Genomic DNA, 15,683 nt, shown 5'->3' on the forward strand with positions numbered 1-15,683 from the left:
GATAATTCACAAGTTCCGCATTCCAACTTGAGAGGGAGTATTAGAGTACTAGGATCGAGATGATCGAGATCCGAAGATATCAAATATCAACCGTCTAGATATATGAAGATTTAGAAGATATTATTTTGTATTTATCCTAGATAGAGTCCTACTCGAGTCTGTAACCAATCACTACCACAATTGAGGAGTTAATATAAAGTCGCCATTAATGGTTTTCTCTGTGGATGTAGGTCGTGATCCTCCGACCGAACCACGTAAACTATTGTGTTATTTATTATGTCTTGTAATCTACCAACTAACATGAACTTTCACACACATATACATATATATATATATATATATATATATATATATATGCACTTCTTTTTATTTACAGAATAAATGGGTGGAAACAGGAAACTAATCTGGTCCTCAATTTTTGAGGAATATTTAATATATTTTGTAGTTATTGCTTTCATCTTATATACTTCGATTTTGTATCAATATTCGGCCGTAGCTTTTAATGAGTCTTTTGTTGTGGAATCTGCCTCAAGGCTTTGTGGAATGTACGGAGTAGTTAAATCTTAGCACATAGTGATGTGAGCTGAGCCTGTTGAAGCTTCCGCCAACGAGCTTATATCACCTAGTCTTCTTCGCTTCGCAAAACCACCATTGTATTTTGACCTTTTTCTATTTCTCTACTTACTTTTTGTAATTTGATGGCAGAAAGTGGGCATCAATAGAAGACTTCCCAGTTCAGGCATTGACGCAGACCTGATCCAATTTTCCTTTCAATCAACTAGTTGTATGTCAGCAGGGGACCACGTAGCCCTTTAGAATAGTAATAGTCAGTTACCTTTAGAACACTAATAGTCAGATACGCTTTCTTTAACAGAAAGGTGTGGCTATCAGTGCACCCCAAATTGCTCTTGTTTTTGGAGATGGGATTGGAGGCGGCTTTATTAAATTAAATCTTATATAAGTAGGCCGCGACTTTAGGGCATAAAGAAAATTCTTCGGAATAAAGACTTAGGTTAGTCAATATTGACTTAGTAGATATATCAATCTCTTAGCCCTAAAAACTTAATTGATTGAAAGTGGATCCCTAATCTTCATCTTCTCTCTCCACCTCCATAACTTCCGATCACCTCCACCATTCATGACCACCTACCACCTCACACTCACACTCTCTCTAGATATATCTCTCTTCTCACAATAAATTTTTTTTTCTGTCGTTGTAGGTCTTTATTTCTCTCTAGATCTCTCGCTTGCTCTGTAAATCCCTCTCTAGCTGCTTCTCTGTCTTGTTGTCTCTCTGTCTCGTTATTCCAGGAACCCTAGAGCTTGAGTAGGGTTTCAGATTTTGTTGTCATCGTTGGTCGGCCATGAAATATTTCGTGGTCGACCAATCATGAAAACCTCCTCGAGGTCTGGTTTCGGCAAAGGGAACATTTATCTTCGCCGCAACTGTGTGTGTGTGTGAGTATAGAGAGATTGAGTCAGTGAGAATGCAAGAAAGAAAGAAAGAGTCAGTGAGAGCAGTAGGGGAGAGAGAGCAGAGAGAGAATGAGAGGAAAAGGGAGGTTAAGATTAGGGGATATAATCAAGTAAATGTTTGAGTTAAAACACAAATATTTATTTTTCTTTTCAAAACAAAGGCAAAAAAATAGTCTAACCCTTTCTTTTCTACATAAACTCAAAAAGTGATCGGGAGGTCCCAGGTCGATTTCCAGAAGAGGTGGAATCCACCGTTATTGTAATGATAATAATACGTTTGTCGAGTTTTAGACTCTGCGCCGTTGGACTTTAGGTCCCTTTATTATGGATGCTACTATATGCAACTTTAGTTTTGCTAAAGACAACTATTAGACAAAAATAACTAAATAAAAGTAACTAAAATTGTGTCCTAAATTGCTAACCAACACCAACACCAAAAATCAAGTATAACCGAATCTCTCCTCCATTCTATACACAACTCTAAAAAAATTATTACACAAAATAACTAAATAAAATTAATTGAATTTTGTCTAAAATTACTAGACCCAACGGATATTCATTCATAAAATCATACATAAAATCACCAAGTATCTTCTATAACCCTAACTACTATGACTTAGTCAAGCTTAAATTGCTAAAAAATCATACTCCCTCCGTCCCAAATTAAGAGTCCCATATCGGTAATCCAACTTATTTTCATATTTTTTCTTCTTCCAAGTTTACCCTTATTTATTTGACAACTTTTCTTGAAGTAATTTAAGGATTACAATTTCCATTCTAGAAATACATGTAACTTTTCTTGAAGTAATTAACTTTTCTTGAAGTAATTGAAAGACTATAGAGAAAAACCAACTTTTGTATTGGAAAATGTCAAATATCTTAATTAACTTAATTAATGCACTATATATTAAAGATATCAAAGAAAGGGTATTCATGGAAAAGTAAGGCATTTTATATGATATATTAGGAATGAGACTCTTAATTTGGGACATCCAAAAAAGGAATAGTGGACTCTTAATTTGGGACGGAGGGAGTACATAAAATCGTGCTTATCAAATTTTGAGGATGTATTACTGTCTTGCAGTAATGATTAAGGTAGACCATAGTCGGTTTCTAAAAAAAAAAAAAAAAAAAAAAAAAAAAAAAAGGTGCGTCTCTAGGCGACTCCTTTGTTTGAGAAAGTATTGGGGATTTGAGGGCATCTCTTATGTATAAATAAGAAATCCGCTTACACCCTTTCTATTTTCTCTCTGGTTTCCCCTGTGCTTGGGGCCGTCATCTTCAGATTAACACCATCATATCGGAGATCAGGATCAGTCTTCTACCGGCGGCAGAATGACCTTGAAACGCAAGGCTAGTAGTTCTCCAATCATTAGGAGCGTCAAAAGCAAACTAGGTACATTCATCTCTCTCTCCCTCTCTCTTTTGCTATCTGAAAAACTTAATCTTTTTTTCTATTTGTAGAAATTGATTTGTGGGTATAGTTGGTTATTGTTGTAGAAATCTTAAAAACTCAATCTTTTTTTTCGGTTTGTATAATTTCACAATCATCATCTTCCACAAGCCAATGGTCATCCTCAATTTTAGTAATATCTAAGAATTTTGGCAAAATAGATCACTCATAATTAGTGGCCAAACTTAATAAGTCAAAAAACAAACGCCTTGTTGGTTTTTAAAATTTTAATTAGATATATAATGGTTACTTATGTCTGATTAGTTCCTAGTCCTCTTTATTACCTTGAAGATTCTACTCTCTATTTGACCAAGTACTATCTGGTTATGAAATTAATATAATTGTTTTGAAAAAGGAGATGGTCTCTTAAGTTTATCTGTGTGTGTGCAGGTTATTGTATGACAATGACGGTCGTGGACAAACTTGACGACAATCTCCTTGGTGAAATCCTAACAAGACTGCCTGCAAAAACTCTAGCTCAGCTAAAAATCGTCAACAAAAGATGGTACTCCTTGATCTCTGATCCTTCCTTTGTAAATAAACATACTAGTCTCCAAACCTTTCGAGATGCTCCTAGTTTTTTTACCCCCGAGACAGATAATGGACGTATCACTCGACTATCTTTTGATCCCTCTTCACCCTCTATCCTAAGTAAAACCATCATTTCTCTTGGCTTACCTAAAGAGCTTGAGAATAGATGTGTAGTCACTACACAAGGTTGTCATGGCCTTCTTTTACTTGTTCTTCCAAACCACCCTACCAGCCTATCAAAATTGTGCATATACAACCCTTTAACAAAGAAAAAACAGCTTATTCCCTTTCCTGACAAGGTCCGCCTAGGATGGCGTCGGGTATTTGGGTTAGCCTTTGGGCCAACTTCCTCCTCCCCGTATGACTATATCCAATACAATGTGGTTTGCTTGGTACAGACAAATATAGCTCTCCAATTCAAGATTTTCTCTCCAGAGATTGGGCGTTGGAGAGATGCCGCGAAGACTACGATGATAAGCTACGGTAATGGCTTGAATAGTGAGTCGGTATGTTTAGAATGTACTCCTGTTTGCTTTAGAGGGATTATACACTGGTTAACTAAAAAGGGGGATCTTATTGCATTTAATGCAGTTAAGGAAGAGATTAGGATGATTGAAATACCAAAGAGTGTGTCTCAAATGGTAACTAGTATTTTCAGGGATTGGTGGGGATGTGTTTGGCTTGGAGTTATAGAAGATGAAGTTAATCTTGTAGCAGTTAACCGGAAAAATGAAATAGTAGTTTGGATACTCCATGATTATGAAAACAAGATATGGAAAATAAAGAGAAGGGATGTGATAAAAAAAAATGGAGACTGAGTGTAGAGTTTATATTCAACCCATGTTTTTCGATGGTGAGAGACTGGTTTTGGCCGTCCAAACAGCCTACAAGCAGGATCCATGGAAATTTTATTGGCAAGAACACAATATCCAAACCGGTGTTTCAGGACCTTTATGTGCTACGATGGGTGAACTGTGTTTTCCTTATATAAGCACTCTAGTTGAGGTTGGTTCATGGCAGCAACCAAGCTTGATTAGATAACTTGTGTGAGATCTGAGCAAGTATTTATGGTAAGAAAATAATACTTATTATGTTTTATAAGTGCTCAGTTTTAATGTAACTAGTTTATTTATCCTTACCAGTTTGAGAATCCTTTCCTTGTACAATTGAACTTGTAGAGTTGCCTAAGTATTGGTTCTCACTTATTTAAGTTTGAGGGGTATTTATTGTGGCCATAGATACTTGAAATCATGGTCTTGGTACGAAACTCTTGGTTATTTGGGAGGTCTGAGTTTTGGCTGGAGATATTTTTTGGGTCCGTGGGGATATAGACCAAAAAAAAAAATCAAAAAAGGTTTAGGGTCCAATCTTGGTGAAACATGGATATTTAGTCCTTTTACTCTATGGACAAAAAAACCTTATAAATCCTATAAGATTTACTTTTGTGTCCCCTAAGCCATAAAGACGGAAATCAGATTGTTGCCAAAACGTCGAGATTTTGTAACGGAAAGAATCCGTAATTTATGGGTTATTAATAGGGAATTTCGTTTTTTTACCTACCCAACTTTCTCTCTCTTCTTTTAACGTTTTAGGTAAATCAGGGTTTTTACCTAAAACGAAACGGTGAAAAACCCTAAATCAACCACTGAATCGCCATCATCGAAAGCCAAGAAGCTTGCTGTTTCATCAACCTTCTTAATCTTTTAACATTTCGGTTGAGATTTCCGGTTCAGGTGAAAAGGTACTGATGAAATCCCTCATCGTTTAGTTCCGTCGTTTGTTTTTTGAACCATCGTTACTGTCAGGTGAAAACCATTATAAATCCGGTTTTGCATGTTAGATTTTCATCATAAAGAAGTTAGTTGCATCGTTATGGTAAGATTTTTGGTTCGATTGTTAGGGTTTATTTACGTTCTGATCCTATTTTTGAAGTTGTAGGCTTAGTAATACAACTTAAAAATTGTGATGTGTGTTATAAATTACACATACTGTTATATCATAATGAAGAATCGTTTTCATATCTGCCATTAAATTTTTGATTCTTTGATTTTTGGGGGCTAGGGTTAGTTATGTTTTTTGCCCAATTTTGGTGAGTTTTTAAGGGTTTTTGGTATGATTTCAAGTTGTTTGCTTTCATGATTTTACTAATCTTCATTTTATCATGTATAAATTTCATGAAATTTACTGTAAATTGTGATTCTAGGGTTCTATAATAATGAGAACATTTTAATTTCGGGTGCAGGATAATTCAATGGCACCGAAGACAAAAGTGACACCTAAAGCTACCAAGGATTCTACACCTCTCAGAAGAAGTCCATTAAAAAGGAAAGTAGCAGAGGAAGAAGTAGTTCCTGCAAAGAAATCCAAAAACAAAGAAATCTCATCCAATTTAGAAGGTGATGCTGTTAAAAAGTCGAAAAATAAAACACTTTCTGTCAAAGAGGTATGATTTATGAGAAATTCTTAATAATTTCAATCCATTATGTTAATTTATAGTAAAGTATAGATAATTTACATGAAAGATTGATAATCTTATATATAAATGTTTCAAATTTATGTAAAAGGTTGGAGCAAGCTCAACTACAAAGAAAGGGAAGGAAAAAGAGAACAATTGTCGTACTGTTGACATAGTGGGTGAAAAGAAGATAATACCAGAGGGGAAGACTGTCAATCCTTTCAGATACAGCTTGAGTAAACCAATCGAATTGATTACAAGCCACCGTCAGTACATGACAGAAGAGATGAAGGAAGAGATTGGCAATACACCTTTCTCAAAGCTTTTTGATTCCATGGCAGAGGGTTTCATCCTTAGGGAAAACTATAATACTCATCCAATAAGTGCAATTCTAGATATTCTATGTCGATACAAAAAATCGACCAAGAACTTCGTTATTGGTGGGGTTGAGTTAGAGTTTAAACCAGAAGATGTATCCCTATTGCTTGGTATGCCAATGGAGGGTGCAGAATACGATGCTTTCCCAAAGTTTCATGAACAAGATCCCTTCAAGTGTTCCTTTCTAATGAAATATTTTGAAGAACCTATAAAAAAGTCAAGTAACAAAAACAAGGGGATTTCAAGTGCTTATGTTGCAATGGCACTACAGAGATGCATTAGAAACCATGAACTAGCAATCGAATTTGTGAGTCTTTTAATCATGTTGTTAGCAGCCAACTTCCTGTTTGCAACTTTAGCTGGTTTCACTGTTCTTCCAAGCATTTATAAGAACATAATGTCGAGAAGGGCTATCAATAGGGTGTCATGGCCAAGAGCCATACACTCTTACATGATGGAAACCATTGACAAACATGCTGAAGAACCAACCAAAGCATCTGGTTGTCTGTTACTTTTACCTGTAAGTATGCATACTTTACATGATCTCTGTTAGAATTTATTTAGAGATACTATACTTTACATAAAAGTATGTTCATGATAGTTTTGTAACGTGGAAATTTTACATTTTTTTTTATAGTTCTGGATATGCATGCACACATCACTTTATCCTAAGAATCCTTTAAATGCAAAAAAATATCCAAGGTTCTTGAGGTGGTCAGTTGATGCTTTTAGTAATGGAATGGAGATCGATATTGCCGGACTTGAAGAAGATCAGGTATAATTACTATGACAATATTTCATAATTTAGCATAAAGTATATATAATTTATATTCAACACTGCTAAATGAATACTATACGTGTCGGAAGAAGTCATGAAATATATGTTATTTACAGAAAATTTTAAGTAATTTACTAATATTGCCATGAAATTTTGGGATGATGATTAATGTTAAAATGCAGGTAATTGTTAGTGTTGAAGAAGAAGATAATGAAGAAGAGCATGGTTTGCTCAAATTTACTGAAAAGGTTGATATTGAATTAACCTATGATCAAAAAATTGATATGCTAGAGATGATTGAATCTCTAAAGAGTGGAATGAAGTCTAAAGATGTTGAAATAGAGCTGTTGAGAAAAGAAATAGCTCAGTTGAAGGATCAACTTAAGTTGAAGGAAAAAGTTAATGTGGAGGAATCTGAAGATCAAGGTAATGATGGAAATGATGGAAGTAATTTTGGTCTTGAAAGTAATGTGGAAGATAAAGATGTAGGTAAAGGAGATGGAATGGAAGGTGGGTATGAAAATAGTGAAAAAGAAGAAGATAGAGATGTTGAGCAAGATGTTGTTGATGATGGTAATAATCAACAGGATAGTGAGAATAACAATGATGGTGGCAACAACTTTGGTGAGACAATTTCACTTTTGAATTTATTAGCAATTTTGGTATTACATTATATAAAGTATGCGTAATTTACAACTGTTATTTATATATATTGTAAATTATGGATACTTTAATATACATTATGATTTATTTAGTTAATTTGTTTCACTCCAATTGTATAAATATGCATAATTTATCTGAAATTATGTTTTTATTTTGCACAGAAGTTGATGAAAATGTACCATGCACGGCAATCGTCAAGTATCAAGCGGTGGAAGACAGAGTTTATAGTAGCACACCAACATTTGACCTTGGTATTGATGATAATGAGCCAAGTGACTTTGCTGGTATAGCAGAAATTGCAAAATCTTACAAAGGAAAAGATGTACAACTAGACAAAGATGATGATGTTGTAGAGCCTTCACCAAAGACAGTCAAGAAGCCAAGGACAAAGTCGAAAGCATCAAAAGGAGTAGGATCGAAACAAGATGAGGCTGTTTAAACACCTAAGCAAAATTCTCTTATCAAGAGAGTGAAGGAAGCCCCTAGGACAAGAAAGCATACTGAAAAGGCAGATCCAAAATTAATGGAAGGTAAGGTTACTAAGAAGCATGCTGCAATGTCGAAAAAGGAGGTTGTTAATGTCGAAACTGTGGAAGATACTAAGGGGAAGAAACCATCATTAGATGAGGATGAGAAACTGTGCAACTGGAAGAAGAGCAAAGTATGGAAACAAGTTCAAGATGATGAAAAGGGGTTGTTGGAAGAGTTTAGCAAAGAAGGAAAAAACACGTAATTGGCTTAATAGATATTAAATATGTTATATTTTGTGAACAATGTTTATGTTGTTGAAGTATTAGTATTGTGTTTGTAACTGACATTTTGTGAGCTTTATCAAATATTATATTTATGAGTTTCAGGAAATATTTCTATATTGACTAACAATAACACTCATGCAGAACACTTGTTTGGACAAATCAAATCATGAGTGAGATCAGAGGGAGACAGTTGGACCTACTAATGATGAATTGCGAGACAGATGTTCAGATTATAAATTGGTGGGCAAAACATTTATTTTCTGAAGTAATGGTTGGAGCTGGACAAGTATTCATTCTTGGAGCAGAGTTATGGGTAAGTGTTCAGATAATTTATAATGTATTATTGCATTTAAACTTATAAAGTATACATAATTTACAATAAATTATAATAAGTATCTGTTCTAAAAGGCATAATGTGTGATAAAGTATTCATGATTTAACCAACAACATGATTGCTGCACTCAAACAGTAAACATATAAGTGCAGATTTATGTATACTTTTATGTTCAGACCATAACTTTTAGATTATATACTGTAAATTATTTAAGATTTAAATTAAATATATCATATGGTTTAATGTTTAATTTAAACTTTATATAATACAATGCAAACTTTATCCTAAAATCTTTAATGGACTTTGTACAGACAATGATAAAATGCAAGGCAACCAAAGCAAACATAAACGCATTATTCAAAGATCGGATTTTAAATGAGGTTGATAGAGGGCTGCTGTCGTATTTAGTTGCACCCATGTGTCATGCGATGATTACAGATGTTAGTAGGGGTATCCATTGGACGTTGCTTGTTTTTGATTATTATGATCAAACATGGACACACTACAACTCGTTGTTCTTCGACACCAAACTACGTAAAGTTTGCGAAGAAAATGCTATGAAGTATGCGCATGAGATACTTGATGTGCTTCATGAAATACAATATGTTAGTCCTGAATTTAAAAAGAAATGTAAGGAGTTGAAGACGCCGTATGATCATCAACAAGGAGAGATGTAAGTAACAACCTTGTTATATTTTTTTACATATTACTATTACACAGCTAGAATAACAATGATACATACTTCATGGTGGGTAATTTTTCATTAATTTATAAATGATGTACAGTGCGGATTGTGGTCCCTTTATAATGCTACATATGGAGTTGTTATTCATGAAACATTTCAAATGGGGAGTACAACAAGAATTTCTTAGTGATGATTGGACGGATTTAGCACAACGGAAGAGGGCGCAAGTTACGTACGAGCTTCTGAATGAAACGAAAGATCAGTGGAGAAAGAATTTATAACTGTGTAGTTTTAATTGTTTTGGAAGGTCTAGAATTTTTGATGAAAGTAATATCAAGCAGTATTTGAACACAAAATCAGCTTAATGACATATTCTCTCTATGGTTATATTTTATAAATGTTTGGTTTGTGATTTAAATTATAGTAATTTATGTTAGTGATAATAAAGATAAATCAATTTATATAGTGTACTGATAAAAACTCAGTATGATTACTTCGGAAAAATTCATCATGTACCATAAATTATTATAATTTAATAAAAAAATTATAGTGTGTATGATAAATCAGGACCAATCTCTAATAAATTATGAATACTGTAAAGTGAATTTAGGGGACAGTTGGAACAAAAAATTACACATTTATCATAAACAATGAAATTTTCCAATTTGTCAGACATTAATAAGAACCGGAGATACATTGTTTATACTGTAACTGAAGAAATAACATCAAATATTAACCCTACATGTGGAGCGATTGTGGTAGGAAGGTTGCTTACACCTACCACATATCCTCAATTTCCTGGGATTGTTCCCTGAGCTCTCGATCCGTACTGTTCTTGGCCTACCCGGTCTACGACGAATCAACGGAGGAAGTGTTTTTGATTCTTCATCAAATGAATGAGGCTCATCATAATTTGGGATTGGCATTATATGTTCCTGGTAAGTCTTAACATAAGACTCGGTTGTCTATATAGGATCATAGAAACAATCTTGTTGATCGTCAGCCAAAGTTTTTATGCACAACATAGCGTGCTCACAAGGAACCCAATCTACCTGCCACCTTCTACATGTACAAGTAAGATTTAGAAGATCAACACAATGTGATGGATCAGAATAAACCTCAAATATGAGTGGTGCAGCCTGTGCATAATTCCAAGTAGCTGCACTATCATGTTTAGATTTCAAAAGTTCAGTGATGGTTGGACACAAGAACGTTGTCCACTTCTTGGACAAATCACGTGCTACGTTCATCTTGTTCATTATATGGGTACGTATTGCATCCAACATTGCTGTAATAGGTAGTACTCGAGCATATCTGATTTGATTATTAAAGGACTCCGATAGTTGAGAAGTTATTGCTGTGTACCTGATTGAACAAAACACAATAATATAGTTATATCATGATCTAAAGAATGGAATAAAGTGTTTACATTACAATTACATTGTCCAAAAATTCGATGCTGTATCTGACATTATACATAATGTCAGATACGGTATGATTTCAAAATCCTCAAATATGAAAACTTTAAAAAGAAACATTTGTGATTTGTAGCAAGTTATTTTTGGATAGTTATATTGATCAAACCTTGGACCGGGAAAGAACGAATCTGCCCATGATGCAGGGTCTAAGGATTGAAAAACTGCAGCAACTTTGGAACCACCCATCTGTATCATCTGGTTAATGGTGTTATTATACTCAGTCTCGGGAATAGCTCTGGCTGCCTTGAATATCAAAGATTGAAAGAACTTAGATTTTCGAGCTCCATTAGCGAGTCTTAAATTGAGGTTGTTCCTCAGATGCCAAACACAAAAAGAATGGTTTGCTGTAGGGAAAATTTTCTTAACACCGTTGATAATACTGTTGTGACGGTCTGAAATAAAAGTATATGTCTTCTCCATATCCACAGCATTGCGTAAATGACCTAAAAACCATTCCCAATTAATGTCGTTCTCTGCATCAACAACAGCATAAGCAAAGGGAAACAGACCTGGAATTACGAAATATGTTAGATAAATCCTTAATACTGTAATCAAACATTAAAAAAATACACCTACAACATAAGTAATGTATATTGTTTTTATAAATTTTGTTCTAAATTATGGAGGGAATATTAAAATTATGAATAATGACATTAAAGTATACAAACTGAAGACATATATTATTATAAATTGAACAAAGTTTGGGGACTAACCATTGTTTCCATCCTTTGCAACAGCAGCTAAAATGCAACCGTTGAAACGAGTTTTGCAAAAGGTTCCATCAACGTATATAACAGGTCTACAATATTTGAAGCCAGCCATACAAGCATGTGGTGCTATAAAAATTCTTTGAAATCGACGACTAACTTCGTCGATTTCTAATTGGACTATGCTGTTTGGATTTGTCCGTGAAAAGGCATCAACATACCATTTAAGTTTTGCATATGAATCTCCTTCCTGGCCAAATGCTTCGTTCATTGCAACTTTCTTCCCCTCATAAGTGTAGTAATATGGAAGTTGAACGCCGTAGTTTTTCAAGAAATCATTCTTCAAACTTTTAGTGGAACGATCTGGACTTCTCGTTACATCATCAAGAATAAGTTTACCAACAAAAGAACTGTTGATTTTGGGTTTTTTGATCTTCTTAATGAAATCAGCACAGTCATGTTTCATTTCCAGATCTTTCAAAATGAACATCGATTCGCATTTTAATGGTGCCGAACCATGCACTCTCCATTTGCAATCTTCCACAGGACACACAGCAGTAACACGCTTTGTATCATTTTTCAAGAATTTGAAATCATGTCCTGTGTTAATACTATATTGCCTAAGAGCATATCGAAATGCTTTGGCACCACCGGGAAATAGCTGTCTTACTTCTGTAAATATCTTGTCCCAACCATCTGATTTCAATTTGATTTGCTTAATTTGATTTGTTGATTCTGTCTGGGAATCCATCTGTGATAACATGTGGAAATAATGTAAATACAAATAAATTTAGCATAAATTATATTGAAGAATGATAAATTAATCGTACATTAAAATAAAGTATATATAATTTATTATGAATCAATCATTATGAATAACAATTTTGTGAATAAATTATGTTAAAGAAACGAAATCTGATTTATAATAAAGTATACATAATGTTGCATTGCGAACATGTAATTTATTATTCATAATAAAACATTCATTAACATTCTAATAAAGCATGTATAATTTATTAGAAAGTTATGAAATGGAGTTCACAAAGTCAAAATCATTGAGCTTTTAATGTTTGCCTGATTTAGAATAAACTATGATACTTTATGATAAAGTACAGGAACTTATAATTCTGTTACGATGATCCGTACGGTAAAAACACGATTCAAATCTCCAGAAGGATTGAAAACCGGATCTGTACAAAAAGTACAATCTCATTAAGCTTAATCTACATATCTTTAGAGGATTGAATCTTTCTGTATTAAAAAGTCAAGTAAGATTGAGTAATGAATAGTTACTTCATCAAACCAGCTATCATTCAATAGATCCTTAGAGAGAGAAAGAAAAACCATAGATTCATAACCATATGAATCCTAAACAATAAATAGAAGATTGTTTACCTGACTTTGATTAGCTCTAATGAAATTTTAACAATTACTTTGCATTAATGGAAGATGTAGATTGTAAATCAACATCTTCATAAACTAAAACAAATTCAAAGAAAGTTATAATCATATGAATGTTTTACCTGTTTAAGAATGGTGATTATGCTTGCTGCAACTCAAAATGATTTTGTTTTAATGTAGTTTAATGGAGGATTTACGTTCGAAACAGATGAAAGGAGAGAGAGTGAAACGATGATTATAAACTTTTTTTATTTCAGTTACAAAACTTGCTTATTATGATAAGATCACGATTGCTTAATATAAAACGTGATTGGAGAGAGAAATAGTGAGATAAAAATGGAAAATATCTTAACGGATTTTGATCTTATAACTGTTTAGATATTTAAGAAAGGTTAGTCTGGGTATTAATAAATTATAATTATTCTAGGGATTTGTGATTGCTCTCTAGATTGAACCAAAAGGATTAGATATCTATTTCTAATATTATTTTGGGTTTTTATACCCTTTATGGGATTAGAGAGGACTAAAAGTCCTATTAGGGCCTATTTTTTGGGCCATACACCCAAAAATTCATATTTTTTAGTGTATCTTGGTTAGTGACATCTCTGAAGTGTTAAATAATATTAAAAATAACTATTTTCGTCAAAATATTATACATAACTAGATTGACGTAAATAATGAGTTATATAATTAGAGACATGTCAAGAAATAACTATACTTGTTTAGAGTGTCCTCTTGGTTAGAGACATCTCTATCAAACTATCTTCACATTATTTTAGAGATCCAATTTCTTTTTTGTACATACTAGATATTTTAATAGGGAGTGTTGCATCAGAGATGCTCTTGGGTGTTAAATAAATTTTTTGAAATGCTATTTTCATCAAAATATTAAGAGTTAATTCCTATATGGCCCCCTACTTTGTGACCAGCTTCCTTTATGGCCTCCTTTTTTTCGTAAATTCAAATATGGCCCCCTATTTTTATGTAAATGGCGTAAATACCCTTCCTAATTTCTAAATAAAATATTAAAAACATATTTATTTCCACCTCACCTCTCTCTCTCTCTCTCCACCTCATCTCTCTCTCTCTCTCCACCTCACCTCTCTCTCTCTATCTCTCTCCACCTCACCCCTCTCTCCACCTAACCTCCCTCTCTCTCCACCTCACTTTGTCTTCTCCGATTAAGTTCGCCGGCCGGAAAATTTTCCGGCCGGCGACCTTAAAAAATAAAAAAAACTCTCTTCTCTCTGTCATCTCCGGCAATGTCGCCGGCCGGAAAATTTTCCGGTCGACGACCTTAAAAAAAAAAAAAAGAACTCTCATCTCTCTCTCTCTCAAAAGATTCCGGCGAAGGGGTTACCCTTCGCCGGAATCTGTTGAACCAGACCTTCAGATCTGAAGGTCTGCTCGGAACAGACCTTTAGGTCTGGTTCAACAGATTCCGGCGAAGGGTAACCCCTTCGCCGGAATCTTTTGAGAGAGAGAGAGATGAGAGTTTTTTTTTTAAGGTCGCCGGCCGGAAAATTTTCCGGCCGGCGACCTTGCTGGGGAAGACAAAGAGGGAGAGGTTGAAAGAGAGAGAGAGAGAGAAAGAAAAGTGGAGAGAGAGAGAAAGAAAAGTGGAAAGAGAGAAAGAAAGGTGGAGAGAGAGAGAGAGGTGAGGTGGAGAGACATGTGAGGTGGAGAGATAGAGGTGAGGTGGAAATGAGGTGGAATGTATTTAATTTTATTTTGAAAAATTATAAATAGGAAGGACAATTAGGACATTTACTTGAAAATAGGGGGCCATATTTGAATTTACGAAAAAAAGGGGGCCATAAAGGAAGCTGGTCACAAAGTAGGGGGCCATATAGCAATTAACTCAAATATTAAACATAACAAGCAATATAGACAATGACTTTTTTGAAATGTCTAAGGTGCTGTTTGTTTTTTTTAAATGTCTGAATCTGAATTAGCTGAATCTGAATTAGCTGAACCGAATTTGGCTGAATCTGAATTGGCTTAATTGTTTCACAAGTTAGAATGTTTGTTTTCCGTATCTGAATCATTATGTCTGAACTTGTACTTTGACATTAATACCCTTATCTCATATCTTAAACAAACAGAACCTAAGCTCAAAACCCTATTTCTTAACATAAAACCTCAATTCCTTTCTCCAGATAACCCTAATTCCTGCCTCCTAAGGAAACCTTAATTCCTGCCTCCTCTCTCACTCGTTCTAACCCTAATTCCTGCCTCCTCTCTCACTCAATCGTTCTAACCCTAATTCCTGTCTCCTCTCTCACTCAATCGTTCTCCTTCTCTCTCACTCAATCGTTTTCAAGACCAAGAGCTAAACAATAACTTCAACAGCCAGCCAAATATGAAGATAACATATCTTCTCCGATTTGGATTATATGTTGGTAATACCTTTTGAGATTTGATACTTGATATTTTTCTTTTTCCCTAACCTAAGCAATTCGAGTTATATGGGAAGCTCTGTTTTGGATTGTGGAAGCTTTACTCTCTCTCTCTCTCTGCAAACATATAACCTAAACAAAATCTCTTACATCTTACTCGAGTCTACTTCTCCGATTGATGGTCTATTAT

General features: G+C 34.3%; 3 protein-coding genes across 3 annotated transcripts; 2 read left to right on the forward strand and 1 right to left on the reverse strand.

Moving 5' to 3' along the window:
- The first annotated feature begins 2,527 nt into the window (after positions 1-2,527).
- On the forward strand, positions 2,528-4,748 carry LOC147551058 (F-box protein At1g20360-like). Its single transcript, XM_086672008.1, has 2 exons — positions 2,528-2,872; positions 3,320-4,748. Exons 1-2 carry the CDS (start codon positions 2,812-2,814, stop codon positions 4,276-4,278), a joined length of 1,020 nt encoding a protein of 339 aa, XP_086528134.1. The 5' UTR covers positions 2,528-2,811; the 3' UTR covers positions 4,279-4,748.
- Positions 4,749-7,019: 2,271 nt separating this feature from the next.
- LOC147551059 (uncharacterized) lies at positions 7,020-8,576 on the forward strand. Its single transcript, XM_086672126.1, has 3 exons — positions 7,020-7,068; positions 7,254-7,695; positions 7,896-8,576. Exons 1-3 carry the CDS (start codon positions 7,033-7,035, stop codon positions 8,171-8,173), a joined length of 756 nt encoding a protein of 251 aa, XP_086528252.1. The 5' UTR covers positions 7,020-7,032; the 3' UTR covers positions 8,174-8,576.
- A 1,897-nt stretch (positions 8,577-10,473) lies between these two features.
- Positions 10,474-11,964, reverse strand: LOC147551060 (uncharacterized). The gene is made up of 3 exons (XM_086668517.1): positions 11,700-11,964; positions 11,093-11,495; positions 10,474-10,873 (listed from the first exon to the last, which is right to left on the reverse strand). Exons 1-3 carry the CDS (start codon positions 11,962-11,964, stop codon positions 10,474-10,476), a joined length of 1,068 nt encoding a protein of 355 aa, XP_086524643.1.
- Between the last annotated feature and the right edge of the window lie 3,719 nt (positions 11,965-15,683).

Source organism: Eschscholzia californica, unplaced genomic scaffold (assembly GCF_041429995.1).
Source record: "Eschscholzia californica isolate CP2 unplaced genomic scaffold, dmEscCali1.0.p SCAF_3, whole genome shotgun sequence".
Lineage (NCBI taxonomy): Eukaryota > Viridiplantae > Streptophyta > Magnoliopsida > Ranunculales > Papaveraceae > Eschscholzia > Eschscholzia californica.